This window comes from Sceloporus occidentalis, unplaced genomic scaffold (genome assembly GCF_023333645.1).
Source record: "Sceloporus occidentalis isolate IW3139 unplaced genomic scaffold, rSceOcc1.0.p SCAF_19, whole genome shotgun sequence".
NCBI lineage: Eukaryota > Metazoa > Chordata > Lepidosauria > Squamata > Phrynosomatidae > Sceloporus > Sceloporus occidentalis.
Genome location: NW_028316999.1, coordinates 7,341,372 through 7,360,010, shown reverse-complemented (window position 1 = coordinate 7,360,010; position 18,639 = coordinate 7,341,372). Strand labels below are relative to the sequence as shown.

The window sequence follows — 18,639 nt, the reverse complement described above, 5'->3', positions numbered from 1 at the left end:
TTGTTTTGTTACTGTGTAGCTATCGGGTTAACACCACCAGTTCTGCTCTGGAAGATGATTTGTGAAGACACAAAAGGGACACAGAGAAATCTATCTTACGTGCTTTAAATTGAGTGTGGACTTGGGTAATTGCATTTCATATTCTGATTTTAGGGAACATTAGAGCATGACTTTAGTAGGAATGAGTCAAGGTTGCACTGATTTTACAATTTTCACATAAATGTGCTGTGTGTGTTTGTGGGACATTTATCATTTTGCATATATCATCTTATTCACATCATAATAATAATTTTAAAAGATAATTACAGTGGGACGTATAAGGTTGTATAAACAATCTCGCTTAAGAAGTCCACTAAGGTGTTTTATGGTATTAAATGATAGGTTTGACATGTAATTTAATGACCTTTAATTTTTTTTTTCTTGTATGAACTGGATTTTGAAATTTGAATCTGTTAATCCCAAGCACAATATATATCAATTCCCATCATGTGATGCACAAATGTCATTCTCATCTTATCCCTGGTTTATTCCATTTTGCACATTTGTGATGAACAATTGCTCATATTACCCTAATTTGCTTAAACGTAAAAAAAAAATATTTGAAATGTCTAGTTAATTATTTTCACTACATTTCCTGTAATAATTAAATTTAGGCAGCTATAACTTTTTCAAATTGATATGACAGAAATAGAAATTCATGTTTGCCTAATTAAAATGTGCAAAATCTGTTATGTCTGTAAAGTGTATGTTAAAATTAAAATTCATGGAAACCATATGTCATAGGTAGGTAGCTTATCTACAGTAACTATATGTAGCGGGAGAATATATAGCTACAATAGATATATATATATATATATATATATATACATTGTGTGTACCAAAACTTTACAAAATCTAAAAAAAAAAAAAGTAATGCAAAGGTTTATCAATTATAAAGTATATCTATTTTTACAGAATAAATGTTGTTTTAGACCAGAGGGAAATATTATATTTATTATTTGTCTCAGACACTGAGACATTTTTATAGCCCTTCACATTTCATTGGCAAAGTCTGCCTATCCATCTATTCAATGTATTTAGCTCAACATGTTGAAATGGAAACTATGTCATAAATCAACAAACTTTTACAATTGAAATCCAAGCTACTAGTAAGTAAAAAGCAGCATACAGGTTCTGTTCAAAAAACTCTTACCGCAAAAGAACCCTTTGATAAGAAATCTGAGTGTACTTTGTGAAAACTAAGACAATAATTGGCTATCGACATGTTGCTAACAAGGTTTTTGTGATAGATGGCATCTAGGATATCTGTATTTAAATCTGTAACTTCATTATTCTCTACACAATGCAAAAAAATCCAGTCACTTTTTTGAAAAGTTTTTTTTTTAAATTGCTTTCTTTCCTTTGACCGAACTATAATGTATACATATCTGTATGTATTTCAACACATTTTTCATATAATATCAAGATATCTGATTTGAGGCAGGTAGAAACATGTCAAAAATGAGTGGGCAGCCAATGTTACAAGTAAAGATGAGCAGATTTGATGTTGGATGTTGGATGTTTACTTGCACCACTCTAGAAGCAAGAAAAGGAAAGTCGTCTAAGAGTAATCTACAATACTGTAACGCAACCTAATCTATGTGATATATGTTTTTGTTTATGTAATGTAAGCTTATTAATAGTAAAGATAATATCTATATGTCATAGAACCATTCTTTGTTAATAACAGTAAAGCAAGGGTCCATATTTGTTAAGCGTAAATACCATGTAAACCTTCTTTTATTTTGCTGCAGATGTTCTTAATAGCTTCAGTAGGAGAAGATAAATGTTCCTCTTAGCTGACACTAACCATGAATGTATTACATTGTTGGATTCATACTGGGTATTAACACTGACAAACAACAAAATGCTTAATAGAATCTTGATATCTAGCTACCCAGACAACATGCACTCTCATAACATATAGGTAATATTATAAATTTACACATAAAATGGAATATACAGATATTCCCTGCTTTATGTAAGTAGATCTTTCAGCAACCTTATGTGTAAGCATAGTATTCTGTACCAATGTGTATTTCTATGTTTCCCTTAAAAGGCAGTTCTAAATGATACATGCATGTTATAACAATCTTATGTTAACAATAACATAACCAAGATTTTACTGTATTTTCAGTATACAAATACAACTGTACCCTATTTTAAGAGTGTTTATTGTGGTATCCTATATTGGAATTAGGGAGGTATATTTATGTTATGTTGTTAATTGTTAGTGTTACAAGTTAATTCAGAAGCATAAACTAGTGTCCAAGTTCCAGGAAGATTCTTGAAAAACAATTTTTCAGTGACTGCTCTGTGCCCCTCTATCTCTTCTGTTACCTGCCCCCACTGCTGTCCCACTGCTGTCCCACTGCTGTCTCACTGCTGTCCCACTGCTGTCTCACTGCTCCCCCTACAGGTCTTCAGCAAGGTTAGTGATTAAGAAGAGGTGAGGGGGATAGATAATGAGAATGGGTAGAGATATATAGCGAAAGAGGGGAGAGATAGTAAAAAAAATTAAAAGAGTTCTGGGCAGGTTCTATTAGTGCAATTAGTACAAGTCCAGTGCATGTAACCTGGGCGCTAGGCAAGTCCTTTGGATGCAACTTGGGTACTCTTTAAGTCATGTGGATGCAATATGGGTGCTGGGCAAGTCCTGTGCATGCATCCTGGGTGATGGGTAAGTCTTTTGGTTGAAACTTGGGTGCTGAGTAAGTCCTGTGGATTTGTGGATCTGGCTCATGGGGCAAATCCCATGTGTGGAATCTGTGTGCTGGGGCAAATCATATGTGTTCAATATGTGTGCTATTCAAGGCAAGCAGGAGGTAAGGGCACATATTTAGCCTCACTGATGTCATACATGCGCCCGCCGTGCTCTCTTAGGCATGCATGAGTTCCCATGAGCATGTGAGCGAGCAAAGCAAGCATATATATATATATATATATATATATATATATATCATAAAAATTATATAACATCAATTCATCCAAATCTCTGAAAAGACGAGGGAACCCCCCAACAAAACAAAAGGAAACTAAGCAAAGTTTTTGTTTGAATTTTGTTGGTTCTTTCACTTGCTCTCTCACACTCTCACTCACTCTCTTATTCTCTTATTTACGGTCTCTTGCACTCTCATTCACTCTTTCTCACACTCACTCTGCCTACCTACTCCACCAACTGCTTCCATGTAAAAGAGCACGAGAGAGTAAATTAGAATGAGTTACAACAAATTTAGTTTCCGAATGTAAAATGTCCCTCGATTTTCATCTGAACCAAAAGGGCTGAAAACAAAATTTGTTGTCTGAATATGAATGGACTAAATTCGAAATGAAAATTTTGTCTGAATTGTTTTTTGTTTATTTACACAAGCCTATTACATTCTTAATTCATGTGTGTTTTGCAGCATAACCACCTTTTCATTTAATATCATCTGCAGAGCACCAAGCGTGCTGTGGTTTTAAAAATTTAGCAGACAGTATTGGGAGCTCGTGTATTTATTCCAGAGTCTAAGTTTATTAAAAACAATATCCCGTAGTGTCTGTAGTTAATTTTGTCAGTTATCAGTTCTGATAGAGATTCTGCTGAGAAAGATTTGGAGACCTGCCAGGAACATGACAATTCTCAAACAAAGTACAAACATCAATCGAATTGTGCTGAATTCCATTAAGAATGTTGTATCTTGGTTAGTGGTAATACAGTTAATTTGAATAGTGTTCTTTAAACCATGTTCACAATAAAAGTTCACCGTGGTACTAGCTGAGCCAGCATAATCACAGAACAGCGCCTTTTTAATGTGTTAATGGTGATATATTCTTTGCCATCAGATAAATGCATTTAGCCTGGTATGGTTGGAAATCAGTTTATGGTTTTGGTTGGAAGTATATGTATCTGTTATTATCTGACTTATTTTAAATTTAAATTATTTTAAATATTTTAAAAACTTTTTTAAGAATTTTGGTTTTATTTTTGGTTTGCTAATATATTTCTAGCAAGGATGTTTGATACCTAGTTTTAATAAATGTGTGCCAGTTTTACTCATATATGTTATTAGAGTTCTTAATTGGACCTATAAAAGACTAGCTGTTTTTAGATAAATACTCAAAAGATAATTATTTTCTGCAAACTGAATGATTTGTGATTCTTTATGAAAAGGGAACTCCCATGGAATACTAAATATTTTTCTTTGAGCATTAAATAGAATGCTATATACAGGGATGTATGTTGAAATTTAAAAATACCTATATTTATTTTATACGAATTAACTGTGTTTATCTGCAAATGTGGAGGCTGCTATTGCTGACGTTTGGGTGACTTTTCCTACTAAATACCTCCTTGAGCTCACTGTTGTAGTAAAGAAGCCTTGCTTGTGGAATTAAACCCTTAGCTCTTTAGATTTGTATTAGTCAGAGTGTTTGTGTCAGGTTAACTAAGCTATTCTTTTGTTTAGCAAAGGTAGCACCAAAAGTAGCTAGTCTGTACATCTTGGACTAAGATAACAATGCTAGAATACATTCAAAGGAGTATTTTGCATCCCTCTGAAAATATCATGCGAACACTAGTACTGTTTTAATACCTTTGTGCCCCTTAGGACAAACCGGTACATCCTTTAAATCTGTGCAAAGTAAATGTTGCTTTCATTATCACAGTGGAAAATTCACTAAATTTACTAAAATTTTACTAAATGTAGCTATAGCAGAGTCTTCCCAAATATCTCAAATCTTTTCTTGACCAGTACAAAAATCCCAGAATAAAATAAAATTTTCCTATGTTTTTGTTTTCTGTTTTATAGTTCTGTGATCAGTTATTGTAAATTAATGATAAAACCTTTTCTCAAAAGGCAGCAGATTATCTTGGATTGTAACACTTAATCACTCCCTATGTTTCCTGTTTCCGTTTTGAATAAATTTCAATTATTTATAGCAAGTATTTAAATTTGTGCATTTTTTTTATTCATAGCTTGATTAAGGCTCACAAGGGAAGTGATAAATTATTTTAATCTTTTTAATGAGTTAGCGCAATAGTGAATTTTCCACTGTGAAAATGAAAGCAACATTTACTTTGCATTAATTTATTGTGTACACAATAAAACAGTTAAAAAGAATACACTGGAGGCCAGTGAATTTGGAATTTTTAATAACAGAGATCTGAGGGTTGGTTTTTTGGGCATATAAAATTAGAATATAGGATTTAATTATTAATTTTTTTTAATATATATATTATTGTTAAAGCTATTGTATTAAATGAATTATTATAGCTCTATAGTTTTCTATAGGGCAAATAATAAAATGGATTTGTACAATGTGATTAATATCTTCTAGCATAGGAGTATGCCGAGTAGTATAACGTATTGCTGTATTAGTATTGTACTAATTTATTATAAAACTTTGAAATGTTTTTAGCTGTTTGGTTTGTGTATTAAAGTGTTTAGTGAAAAAAAGAAATAAAAAAGAAAATCAGAGAAATGACCCTAGGCTGACAAAACAGGGTTATGTTCCTAGTGGGGGATTTTAGAGGTTAGGGAATAGGGTAAGGGGTAGGGCCAGAGTTCTGTTAGTGGAACGTGAAAGTATTAGATACGGTTATGTTTAAGTTACAGTTACTGTATATTGATAGGGATAATGCTCAAATTAGGCCTCTGGCTATTGAACAATGAGACAGATGAATGATCAGAGACCTAAAGGATGATTAATCAGTGAGCATTTTATTTGGTTAAATCTAATCTAATCAGATCACTTATAAGTAACAAGTTTAGGCCATTGACATTGATATGTGAGAGCAACCAATAATCGGTGACCTAAAGTGAATCGACCACTTCAGTGGGTGCCGTTTAATTTAGATTCAGGGCGGCCTGGGGGAATTCCCCCCCCCCCGGGCTAATTAATGCAAAGAGATCTGAAGACAGTAAAGCCCAACCAGACCTCTTAATTCAAGAGACATTACATTTACATTTGTCACATCAAGATACATCAAGAGCTTCCTTTGTTAATTACAGGCCTGTTCTAAGCTCAGCAACCCAGCTTACCTAACGCAAACCCTACAGTCTGTCTATCCTCTTTTGCAAGTGTTACAACACCAGCACCAGGAACATACAACATAGGAATTATTCACCCTGGATACCCTACTGAAGTGTTGAGCCCTAAGACTTCAATGATCCAAATAGTGTGGAGGCTCAAGAGCAAATTGTCTGCCAGTATTTCATGATAACATTCTGCATTCATCTTGGCATAATTTTTCGCAAGATTCCCTGTGACTTTAGAGCTCACACTCCCACAAAACATCAGTGAGCCACCACCATGCTTCACAGTAGGGATGGTATTCTTTTCACTATAGGCCTTATTGACCCCTGTATTGCCTAATGAATGAGGATATGAAATTACAACACTTACTACAGCAGTTTGATCAAGCAAAACTTTAATACAAAATTCTCACTACAACGGATAGTAGTTAAGTGTGTGTATGAGCGAATTAAGAAATCAAATCAATCAAGCAATATTACAGTAATACATTACCAAGCCAAGTATTTATCACTCTCCTAGCTGATCATCTCGCAACTCAGAGTGGACTGGGAACCCTGGAACCAGTCTTTTTAAAGAGCCACTTGCTCTCAGACGCAAGGGGTCCCTGGAGCTGACCCTGGACTGATCTTGCATGCATTTTGACACCACAGGAGACACTTTGGCTGTGCAGGGTCTTGGTCTTTTTTCCACCCTGGTACATAGTTGACGTCACTTGGTATTATCTTGTCATCACTTCTGTTTGTTGATGTAAATAGTAGTGGTCGGCCATGCCTTTGGATGCTAGCCAGGCACTCATGGCTTGGTCGAATATTTGAGAACTTAAGCCATCATCTTGTTTACGATGTCTCTTTACCGCCTTTATCTTGTATCAGCAGCTGTCTGTACTATGTTTACTACAATGTAACTTGTTATACACTTACTGGTACACCTTGCTAGTACTGGGTTGGACCCCCTTTTTCCTTCAGAACGTCCTTCATTCTTCATGGCATACTTTCTACAAGGTGCTGAAAAATTCCTCAGAGAATTTGGTCAATATGGACATGATGGCATCACGCAGTTGCTGCAGATTTGTTGGCTGGACATCCATGATGCGAATTCTCCCGAATTCCACCACATCCCAAAGGAGCTCTATTGGATTGAGACCTAGTGACTGTGGAGGCCATTGGAGTACAGTGAACTCATTGCCATGTTTAAGAAACCAGACCAGGCAATGTTCTTCCAGTCTTCCATTGTCCAATTTTCGTGAGCCTGTGCCAATTGTAGCCTCAGTTTGCTTTTCTTAGCTGACAGGAGTGGCACCCGTTGTGGTCTTCTGTTGCTGTAGCACATCTGCTTCAAGGTTGCACATCAAGAGATAGTATTCTGCATACTTTGGTTGTAACAAGTGGTTATTTGAGTTACTGTTGCCTTTTGTCATTTCAAACCAGTCTGCCCATTCTCCTCTGACATCAACAAGGCATTTTCGTCTACACAACTGCCGCTCACTGGATATTTCCTCTTTTTTTCTGACCATTCTCTGTAAACCCTAGAGATGGTTGTGCGTGAAAATCCCAGCAGATCAGCAGTTTCTGAAATACTCAGACCAACCCGCCTGGCACCAACAACCATGCCACATTCAAAGTCACTTTAATCCCCACTTCCTTCCTCATTCTGATGCTTGGTTTGAACTTCAACAAGTTGTCTTGACTATGTCTACATGCCTAAATGAATTGAGTTGCTGCCATGTGATTGGCTGATTAGCTATTTGACCAGGTGTACTTAATAAAGTGGCCAGTGAGTGTATAACTACTTATATAACCATACTATCCTAAATCCCTTTTATTACAACTCTTGAAACATAGCTCTTATGGTTGTGACCATAAAGCTCTATTTTGGTCTCATTGCTCCATATTACAGTGGGACAGAAGCTGTGAGCCGTGTCAAGGTATTGTAGCAGGGTGTTTTTGTGGCATTGGCACAGTAAAGGCTCAACCATGTAGCTCGTGTATCGTTGTATTGTGCTTCTTAAAACAATCACATCGTTTTGTTTTTTTCAGAGCAGCTTGTATTTTTTCTGAGGTTACCTGTGGGCATTTCTTTGTATCCCCAACAATTTTTTTAGCAGTTGGGGCTGAAATCTTTCTTGCTCTACCTGACCTTGGCTTAGTATGAAGAGAACAACATATTTGTGAACAGTACTGACTGTCTTTTTCAAGGCTTTGGATATCTTTTATATCCTTTTCCATCTTTATAAAGTTTCATTACTGTGTTACGTAGGTCTTTCTTTTATGCTCCCTATGGCTCAGTATCTAGTCTGCTAGGTGCATCCACGTGAGACCTAACAAACTTTTGATCGGGACCATTTGGGTGATATCTGTTATCATTATGATTTAAAAATGAACCAAACAACTATATGATAATACATGGCTTCACCTGATCACTAGCCTGAAATAAAAAACAGTTTTTTGCATGATCAGTCATATTTTTAAAATGAATGCCAACATTTCATAATTCCTGCCAGGATATGCAAACATTTGAGCACAACTGTAGGTACAAAAGCATTTGCCAGAGGGCCAAATATATGTAAATAGGAGATGCCACATGTAGTTGCTCAGGACAAGTAGCCCCAGGAAGCCAGATCAGGTACACAGTACAGGTAGGCAGCCAATGGCGAGTCTGGTACACTAAGCGGGTAGTCAGATAGAACCAAGGTTGGTACACAGAGCAAGTGATCAGGATAGCCAGATATGGCACACAGTTTAGGTCAGCAAAGTGCAAAATCGCAAGGTGGAGAGTAGTCAGACAGGCCAGGAGTTTAAACAAAGCTTCAGGATACAGAATCAAACATAGAGCATCAAAAGACCACACAGAAGTATAGTCGTTCCGGGTCTTTATATCCGGCACTGGGCTTGCCCATAGGGTATTTTATAAACCTCCAGGTTTATTAAACTACCCTTGGCCCACCAGGAACAAGAGGAAGGGGGGTTGTTAAGAGGTTAATTTGTTTCTATGTGCTACTGGGGACCCCTGTTTTGTGCTTTCTTTTTTTTTTACATTTATTTATTTATTTTAAGTTTGTGCAGGAAAGGGGGTTAAAATAAGTCATCTCACAGCCTCCTGGGGATGTCAAACTTAGTTCCAACCCACAAGCAACTATAGGTTATGGAATTCGAAGAGCAAAGTTTAGTTGGATTTAGAGAATTTTTGAGTTGCACCTTTATTTAACCCTTTCTTTCATGAATGCACTCACATTTAGTGAAAAGGTCACATAGTCATATTGCAGCTATCATATGCAAACCTATAAAGTTGAAGCTGCTTTTTTGCTTGTTAATTCTTTAGTTAATCTTTAGATTGTTACTTTCCCATTTTTATACAGTGCTACTAACCCTAATGTTATTATGCAAAATTGAGTTTTGGTTTCATAATAATATTATTTTAGGCATGAAGCTTTTTCAAATGTTTCCTCATCATGTACAGTTATGATGTATTTTTCATCAGATATACACTAATGATCCAACTTCTCTTGTTCACTATCATTGCAATTGTCAGTCGAAGTCAAGCAATCACTAGCTAGTTTAAATCTAAAATATTTAAGTGTGGAACATTAATAAGCCATATGCAATTACTTAATGTTGAAAATCTTAAATAACCTAATTGAATCCATAATGAGGAATGCTTCTAAGTTAATATATTTCAAATTTCTCTGAGCTGTATGTACTTTGTTCTCAATTTTTTTTTCTATAGAAGTTGCGTCTTATTGCTATAAATCAATGTGATACAAATGATTCTCATTCTTATAAATGACATCTTTCAGGAAGAAGAATTAAGGAAGAGTGGGGAAGCGAAATATGCACACTTGAGTGATGAACTTCATGTATTAATTGAAGTGTTTGCTCCACCGGGGGAAGCTTATTCACGCATGAGTCATGCTTTAGAAGAGATAAAAAAATTCCTTGTTCCGGTAAATGTCACCCATTTTTTTAAAATTGTATTAACTTATTGTGCTGTTAATAATCTATCTATAAGATGTATGTCAGAGTTATAGTTATGTCAGAATAACTATATTTCTGACGTAGAATAAGACTGTACATTTGAAATTTGATCATCTCACATAAATTGCTAAACTTGCTTTAGTGTTTTTACATACTCATTTCAATAATAAGTTAGTTATATCTTAAAACAAAATCCAAAATATTACACAATATAAACACATCCTATTTTTTTTATTTTAGGCATTAAGGTTATTTACTTTAATACTACTTGACTTTGCGTACTGACATCATCAACCTGACGCCATATGCAAATTGTTCTCTCTCCAAAGTATATTAATTTAATGCAGAAATTCATTTTCAGGTATTGAATCTAGTTAATTATTATGATGATGGAATTATGCTTCAGAATTGAAAGTTTTTTTCCCCCAATCTATAAATCTGTCACCAGTTTAGCTAGAATAAAGCATACCATTTAAACTTATTACCTCTTATCCCAAATAGGGATCCAAAAGAAAATACCAGGATGTGGATTCTTGCATAAAGTACAAAGAACTGTGACATCGTGTACTTGGGATCTCTTCATATTTTTTATGAGGCTCAGGAAAACATAACTCATTACTGGGCCTCTGTTGGTGTATGTAATCTCTGGGCGTAAGAATTAAGCTTTGCTCTGCTGGCTCCTCTCCACAGTCAGCCCACTCTCCACTCAAATCTTACCATATTCTGTCCACTTTCAATTGTTTTTGGGCTAACCCCACCACTACAAGTGGTTAGTTCTGTCTAATTAAACAGACACACACCCTGGAATTCCATCCCTGAAAGTCCCCAAAAATCTTACTATCCTTCTAACTATTGATGTATAGCAAGGTGTGCTATGTGTTTTACTGCTTGTGAAACATTGGGATACTTTGACTTTTAAAAAAAAATTATACTGGCAAGCTACAATCTTATGCACAAATACTTCTTTTGTAATATATCTACAGATTGTGTATGAAAAAAAAATATTTAATATCACTTTTTCAGATTTGTACTATATGTGTATGTGATTTAATTTGTGTTTATACCAGAAACAGTATACTGCTTTGCTTTCTAACTGGCAAGCCATCATCCTGATGGCACATAATGTTCTCTCCTGGGTTGTTCATGGACCTTGCAGCAAGGGGAAATTTGGGAGTGACACTTAATGTCACTCAATAACAATGCTTCACACTGAAGTAATATTGTCTCTAGTGGCTGATTGGTTTATCAAATGTTTGCCTTGGTCCTGGTTCCCTAGGTTGATATAACAGATTCATCTTTGACCTATGACTCTTAACTGCTATGGTAGAACCCTATAGACTGCTTGTCGAATTGTCTGTAATGCATACATACATGAACACCTTTTGATCTAGATGTAGAATTGTTTTTCTTTCTGTTAAGAGGCTGCTTCTCTGTTTATTTGTACATAATCGCAAGAGGTGGTTTTGTTGAGAAGATAGGATGCTTGAGCTATAATGTTTCATTATATGTATCTGGGTTATATTTTTGAGGGTATATTCCCCTTTTGTAATTCAATTGAAAATACCAGATTTACCTGCAATACCCATTAGAGCACTAAATGTTCAGCTTGGAAATTCAGTAATTTTTCCCTGAAAGCAAAGGAGCCAAAGGAAAACTCACAAATTACATAGAGGGGTTACAAGCATATCTGACAATAATATAGATATGAGCTGTATGTCAGTGTTTCAAATATATAGAAGTATATTCAATTTTACTACAATATCTTTAATGCAATTAGATTATAAAGGTGATGCAATCACATTGAGTTTGATGCACCATGCATATTATTAAATCAGCACCTTGTATAGTATGACCCAGAGTGGATTTAGAGATAGAAAACCCCCATATATTTGAGGCACGCAATCTCTTCTAGCACTATAATCATGTTCCCAAGCGCCACATTCCTCATTCCTGCAGCTAGCTTTACCTAATCTTAATGCCACTAGTAGTCAGTTCATTCAAGGTTCCAAAATTGTTTTTTTCTCTGCACCTTAACAACACTGGAGGAAATAATGTTTTGTAACCAGTGCCTAAATAGTTAGTGAGAGTCCTTATTTGTAAGACATGTAGACCGCCCACTAAAGACACTTACATTTTTATGACAGATACACTACATAATATGATTGCATCATCTCTTTAATCTAGAAAAATTAAAGATATTATATTATTATTGGATATTTTTCTCTTTTGTTTTTCAGACTGGTGTCATTGTGGAACATACCCTCAGAATTACTTCTTATGCCTCCTGCAAATCAGAACTATTTGTGAGTAGCCATTTGGCTCATTTGTAAGGAATCTAAGGACTAATCCAAATTCTATGTGCACTGCACAATGGGCTTGATTCTATTATTGCCCAGAAACATGTTTTTTTTCTTTGTTAAAAAGATTGGTCAGTAAATGAACAAATTAGCCACACCATTTTTATTCGGCCATTAGCTACTTTCATTGGAAATTGTATTTCTTATGTGCAAAATAATTGAGATGCACACAACACATGCAAACTTTTGCATAAACTGACACACTATAGCCACACACATTTCATTAAACCTTTTTGTTGGCAGACATACTATTTTGTTGTAGGTGTTGGCTGTTTTTAGCTGTGTGGCTACATTGCAATGGCTAATTTTATTTGGCATTGCAAGGGTTAATTACCATTTGTGTAGTGTTGCAGTGCATGCACATGCAATTGTAACAGATTTATAGCATGCAACAAAGGATGTGATTGTGTTTACATATATCTAGACCTGCTTTGAAAAAGCGTTAACTTTTAGTTACTAGAATAGGATAGCAAATACACATTACATTCACATTTGTTTCTCTAAACATATACAGTATCTACCACACAAGTGAAATCACACATTGGTAACAGATATAGTTTGCAACAGTATTGCACACTGACACTTTGCAACCATCATTGACAGTCAATGATGGACAATAGAATAGAATATGTTTTATATTTTTGTTCTACCTTTAGATAAAATTGGCTAATCTAATCGCCATGGATGTTTTAGTACTACAGAAGCTAGTGAATTATCACGTCTGCATTCTGGTACCATTGTTCCTCTGATTTTTCCTTGTTGTTCATAGCAAAGTTTCTTGCATTCACATTTACTAATGATGAGAGAACCTTCTGGAAGTGTTACCAGGAAGGTTGATTAATTGATGTTGGACTTTAAGGATAAGTGGGTACACGGTAGATTTGCAACAATGGAATTTTAGAACATGTTATTAAATGGGAATACCTGAGTGGATCATTCTGAAAAATAATACGCACATATTTTATGCATTTTGATTAATTTGGTATTACAAATTGATATTAAAATGTATTTTTTAACAATGGGAGCTTACTATAGACATATTTATCAGATCAAGCACATTTTTAGTAACATATTTATTTTAAAAAAATCTAGTTTTAGTCTCAGTATGTTCTTGACCATGATTTATATTCCTGTGTTAAAAAGCCTTTCCTCTGTGAAATAATAGGATATTCATATAGTCAACGTATGTGCCATGAATACAAATATAAATATTTTCCTGTGCATTAATTCTTGCTGTATTTAATTCTTGTTTTTTTGTGTGGTCTGCTTACAAGAGCTTTGTTTTCACTTCTTACAATACTCCATTGATTTTTATAAATTCTATATTTTGTATTAATATGATTGGAGTTATCCGTTTAGTTTTTAGAGTCCCAGGAAAAAAAACCCTAAATGTGATCAGCTTTGCCTTTTATCATTGTGCTGGAAATATCTTCTTGACATAATTTTTCTATCCTTTCATTTACATGTATTTCCTTTATGAATTGAATCATTTTTTTAAAGATTGGATTCCTTCTGCCTTCATCACCTTCAATGTAACAACATGAATTTGATGACTTGCTAAAAGCTAATTCTCACAGTTCTAGGAATAGCAAGATAAAAAAACAGAACCCCTGGTCAGCTTGACACAGAGGTGAAAGGCATGTTATTTTGTCCTTACTCCATAAGTCACTCACACCTCTCAAAGCTCTGTTCATATATATTTGCTACTAGCAATATTTAATTTCTGTTTTAATTGAAAACATATACTGTTAGTAACCTCATAATCAGCTGTTCTAATACATTATCATTATCATCATCATAGAACCTAGTGTGGTATTGTATTTTTAATTATGTCACTGTTGTGTCATCCATAGTTTTATGATATCTTTTAAAAAAGTGGGAAACATAGCTCCAAGCTATTAAGCTGTACATAAAGCTCCAAATTATTTCCATTCCCTTATTTATTATACTGACAAATAACTTATTTGTGAAGTATATAGTTTATTACATTTTTTTTAAATACTACTAAATATATATATATATATATATATATATATATATATATATATATATATTGTATGTGTGGGTGATATGAATGTGTGTGTATGGTTGGTGCACCACAATTATAATTGTAAAATAAATGGTATGTATTTATTATCTATGTAATCATTGTTACTCACTACAGCAACATATATTTACCAATAAAACTATTCATTAGTGGGAAGCAACAAGTTTGAATTTATAATGCCTTGATTACATAGTATTTTAGGATTCCAGTTAAATACATGCATTGATTATTACTCTGTTTGAACATAATTATACATTCTAATAATTTGGCTTGGAACATTGTTTTATACATACATATTGATTATACCATGTCAGCACAATTTGTGATTGTTTGTTGACTTTGACAATTTGGTAGTATTTTCAGCCAACCAATGACTCAAGCATCCATTGGTTAATCATTATCAATCACATTACTTACAAAAATGTCAGATATATTTTAAGTACAATTTGATATTATATGGTTATAACTGAAAACATAAGCCATGATTATTTGACTAGTTCTTGACAGAGTAAAAGGAATATTGCAGTTTTTTTCCATTGGTTCCTACAATAAAATTATAATTTAGGTGGGAGATTCCAATTGATTATTATGTTTTCAACCACGTTTACTAATTCTTCCAACTACAAATGGGCACCATGTTCTTAAAAATACATATGTTGGTGCCTTCTTTGAAAAATATAATCCAGTTTTGGATCCTGTGGGATTAGGACTGGTCTTCTTTTGGATAGTTGATTGACAGCTATCCCAAGGCTACTGTATGCAGTAGATTTATTAGTTTCCCTACGTGTCATAATAGATGCAAGGTACCCAGATGGAAGGCACATATTGTGGGTAAGGTTACAAGCTAATAGGCTGAGGGAGGCAACGTTCAAAAAGAAGTTAAAGTAAAATAATACAGCACAACAAATGCTTGCATAAAAAATGCACCATTGTTTCCATGAATACAGTAAGGCACACCAGCACAAAGACAGGGAATCTTATTGCTGGGTCTATTATTATTGTGACTTGATAATTCATATTTAATAATGTTACCCAGGGACATTATTTATACATTATCCAAAATTCTCCTCAAAAGTGTGATCTTCATCTTGGTAATAAAAAAGGACCTGTCATTTATAAATTGGTCTGCCAGACTTACACATTAGTTCTAATGTATCAATTTGCATGCTAATTTGTTACCCAATCAATTTCCCTGCGAATGAATTGACCTTTAGCATGTTGATAAAGTGGTTATAGATGCGGATCTTACTTAATGTTAGCATTGATCTCTGGTTATATGAGGTGTAATGACCCTTGATAACATATTTGGGGTCCACTGTAGTTTTTGAGCTTCCGAGTAAGTGTTATGTACCTAGATATCAAAATATAAAAAAGAGTTACATATATCTTCCAGAACTAGTAGTAAAATATTTATGCTAAGTATTACGTAATTTTTAACAGATGGAATTGGTGAAAACAAAAGCGTATCAAAAGAACTGTATGTACCTGTCACACTAACAATTGCTGCCAATGAAGGTCAGCAAGTACTATGCGTCTACATTAAGATGTTCACTCTGTATTAGTCTGCCAATTATAAAGAAAAAATATCGATCTAAAGAATACTCAGTAGACTTGCTGGTTCTCCATTATGCTTTCACAAAAGTATTTAAACACAAAAATAACTTTTAAGATGCCCATTTACACTTCAAGGAAAATGAATTATTTTTATTATTTAACACATCTCTTATTTAGTACTAAAATTATTGTTTTTTTATTGTAACCTAATATTACAAAAGTTTTAACATATTCATCCTTGGGTAATTGTCCCCCAAGAACCAATAAAGAACTAAATCCTAACTCCCAGACTTACCTCTTTATGGGTTCAGCAGCATTGCATAATGTTACATTGCATGACCCTGCAAACTCTGTGCAAGCTGCACTGAAGACGGGCTGAGTAGATGCAAAACAAGTGAGTTAATTGCATATGTGTGAGTTGGATATACTAGTATATGTATGTTACTGTGAGTGTCTGTGTAAGTGTCTGGTTATGTTTGAGTTTGAATGTTAGTGTGAGTGTTTGGGTGTATGTATTAGTGTGAGTGTCTTGGTGTGTTAGTGCATGCATGTGTAAGTGTGACTGCCTATGTGTGTGTTAGTGTAAGTGTCTGTACAGGTGTGTTAGTGTGTGTAACTGGTTGTGTTAATGTGACTGTCTGGGTGTGTGGGTGTCAAGTTGTGTTAATATTCTCTGTAAACCTATCTCTAGGGTTTACAGAGAATGGTCCAAAAAAGAGAAAACATGCCGTGAGCGGCAGTTGTGTGGACGAAAAATTACTTGTTGATGTCAGAGGCCAGAGGAGAATGGGCAGACTGGTTTGAGATGACAGTAAGGCAACAGTAACTCAAATAACCACTCGTTACAACCAAGGTATGCAGAATATCATCTCTAAATGCACAATTCATCGAAACCTTGAAGCAGGTGGGCTACAGACTGATAGCAGGGTCAGAATTTGTTGTAAACAAGATGAAAGCATGGACCCATCCTGCCTTGTATCAATGGTTCAGGCTGCTGGTGGTGGTGTAATAGTGTGGGGGACACACATACATAGAAAGTATGCCATGAATAATGAAGGCAGTTCTGAGGGCAAGGTGTACCTTATAAAATGGCCAGTGAGTATATAATGCATATACTATATATACACATATACATACTGTATCTCTCGACGTTGTATGTTCCCTTGCTAACCTTGGACCTTTTTTCATTTATTTGTTTGATCAAGTTTGTTTGGTCCACACTTAGGCTAAAACCGCATCTGTGATAGGGCAGCTTTTACTTATTTTTAATAGAATACAAAATTATTAATTTTGTGTCTAAAATGTATCATTATATTAAAATTAAATTAGAAGCAACAACATTTTAAATACATGTTTTATATCCCATACTTAGAACTTAATGCCCAGTGTATTGATTTTTCTATATGAAGGATATTTCTTCACTATACTCAAACATTCCCTTTTAACATTCTGAACAAATTTTATTGTAACATGAATCTAACTGGGGAACATTACTCACAGCTCTGGTGGCAATGTTCCAACATTGGCTTGCTGAAAAATAATCTTCCTTGCCCTTCAGTGTTTTATTCAGGGCAGAAGGAGCACCCTTGCTCTGACATTTTACTGTGAGTAATTGGTGCTTGTAGAATTTATTGTTTCTGCCCTCCATTACTTTGGTTGAGTTCAAGCAATGTAAAAACATACACATTCAATAGCCTTAGTTTATAATAGCATGATTTAACAGTAGTTCATACCTTAACCAAAGGGATTGCATTTTTGCAGCAGTTCCCTATGTCTAAATGTCTTTAGGCAGCGTGAATCATAAAGTTAATGCAAACCACAGTATTTGAAATAATTAAAAATTCATAAATTATGTCATACTGAACAGCATTTTATCAAACTGAAAAAAATGATACATACATCAATAATAATGATGATTGTTTTGTTGTACGGTTTATATTTTACGAAACAGAATTTGACAGCAGATAAGAACTAGTCTTGGGCACCAGGGGGCTCTTCGTGTTCGTCTTCGTGCTCGTCTTCGGGGGGAAAAAAATCTTCATATTCCGCGAATATTCGCCTGTTCCTGTCTTCTCTTCGGGCGAATATTCGTGGACATTCTTCGTGTTCGTTTTTTCTTCGTTTTCCTGGTTAAGGGGTTAATACGGGGTTAACGCAGTTCTGGCGCCAGGAGTTTAAATGTACGTATGAGCAACTCTATTGGTCGTCAGCAGGGGGCTCGTCTGCCATTGGTTGATGGCAGACGAGCCCCCTGCTGGCGACCAATAGGGTCGCTCGTACAGACTGTTAAACTCCTGGTGCCGTAACTTACCCGGCACATCCCACTGGTCTCCCTCCCTGCTCAATTAGTTAAATGTCCGTACGAGTGACCAATAAAGTCGACCAATAAAGTCGCTCGTACGGACATTTAACTAATTGAACAGGGAGGGAGACCAGTGGCATCTGCAGGGTAAGTTGCAGCATTGGGGTTTTAAAACCTCAATGCTGCAACTTTCCCGGCACATCCCACTGATCTCCCTCCCTGTTCAATTAGTTAAATGTCAGTACGAGAGACCAATAAAGTCGCTCGACGTAAAGTCTCTGGCATTAATTGGTTGATGCCAGAGAAGGTCCCTGTAGGCGACCAATAGGCTCATTCACATTGCCCTGTAAC

The 18,639-nt window shown here is 35.1% G+C and overlaps 1 protein-coding gene across 3 annotated transcripts in view; it reads left to right on the top strand.

The window, feature by feature from the left end:
• Nucleotides 1-18,639, top strand: part of LOC149302367 (KH domain-containing, RNA-binding, signal transduction-associated protein 2-like) — a 154,332-nt gene that overhangs the window by 67,189 nt on the left and 68,504 nt on the right. For all 3 annotated transcript variants that reach the window (XM_089482595.1, XM_089482594.1, XM_089482593.1), the window contains exon 4: nucleotides 9,851-9,997. In XM_089482595.1, the coding sequence (XP_089338721.1) occupies nucleotides 9,851-9,997 (147 nt within the window). The remainder of the gene's footprint in view (nucleotides 1-9,850; nucleotides 9,998-18,639) is intronic.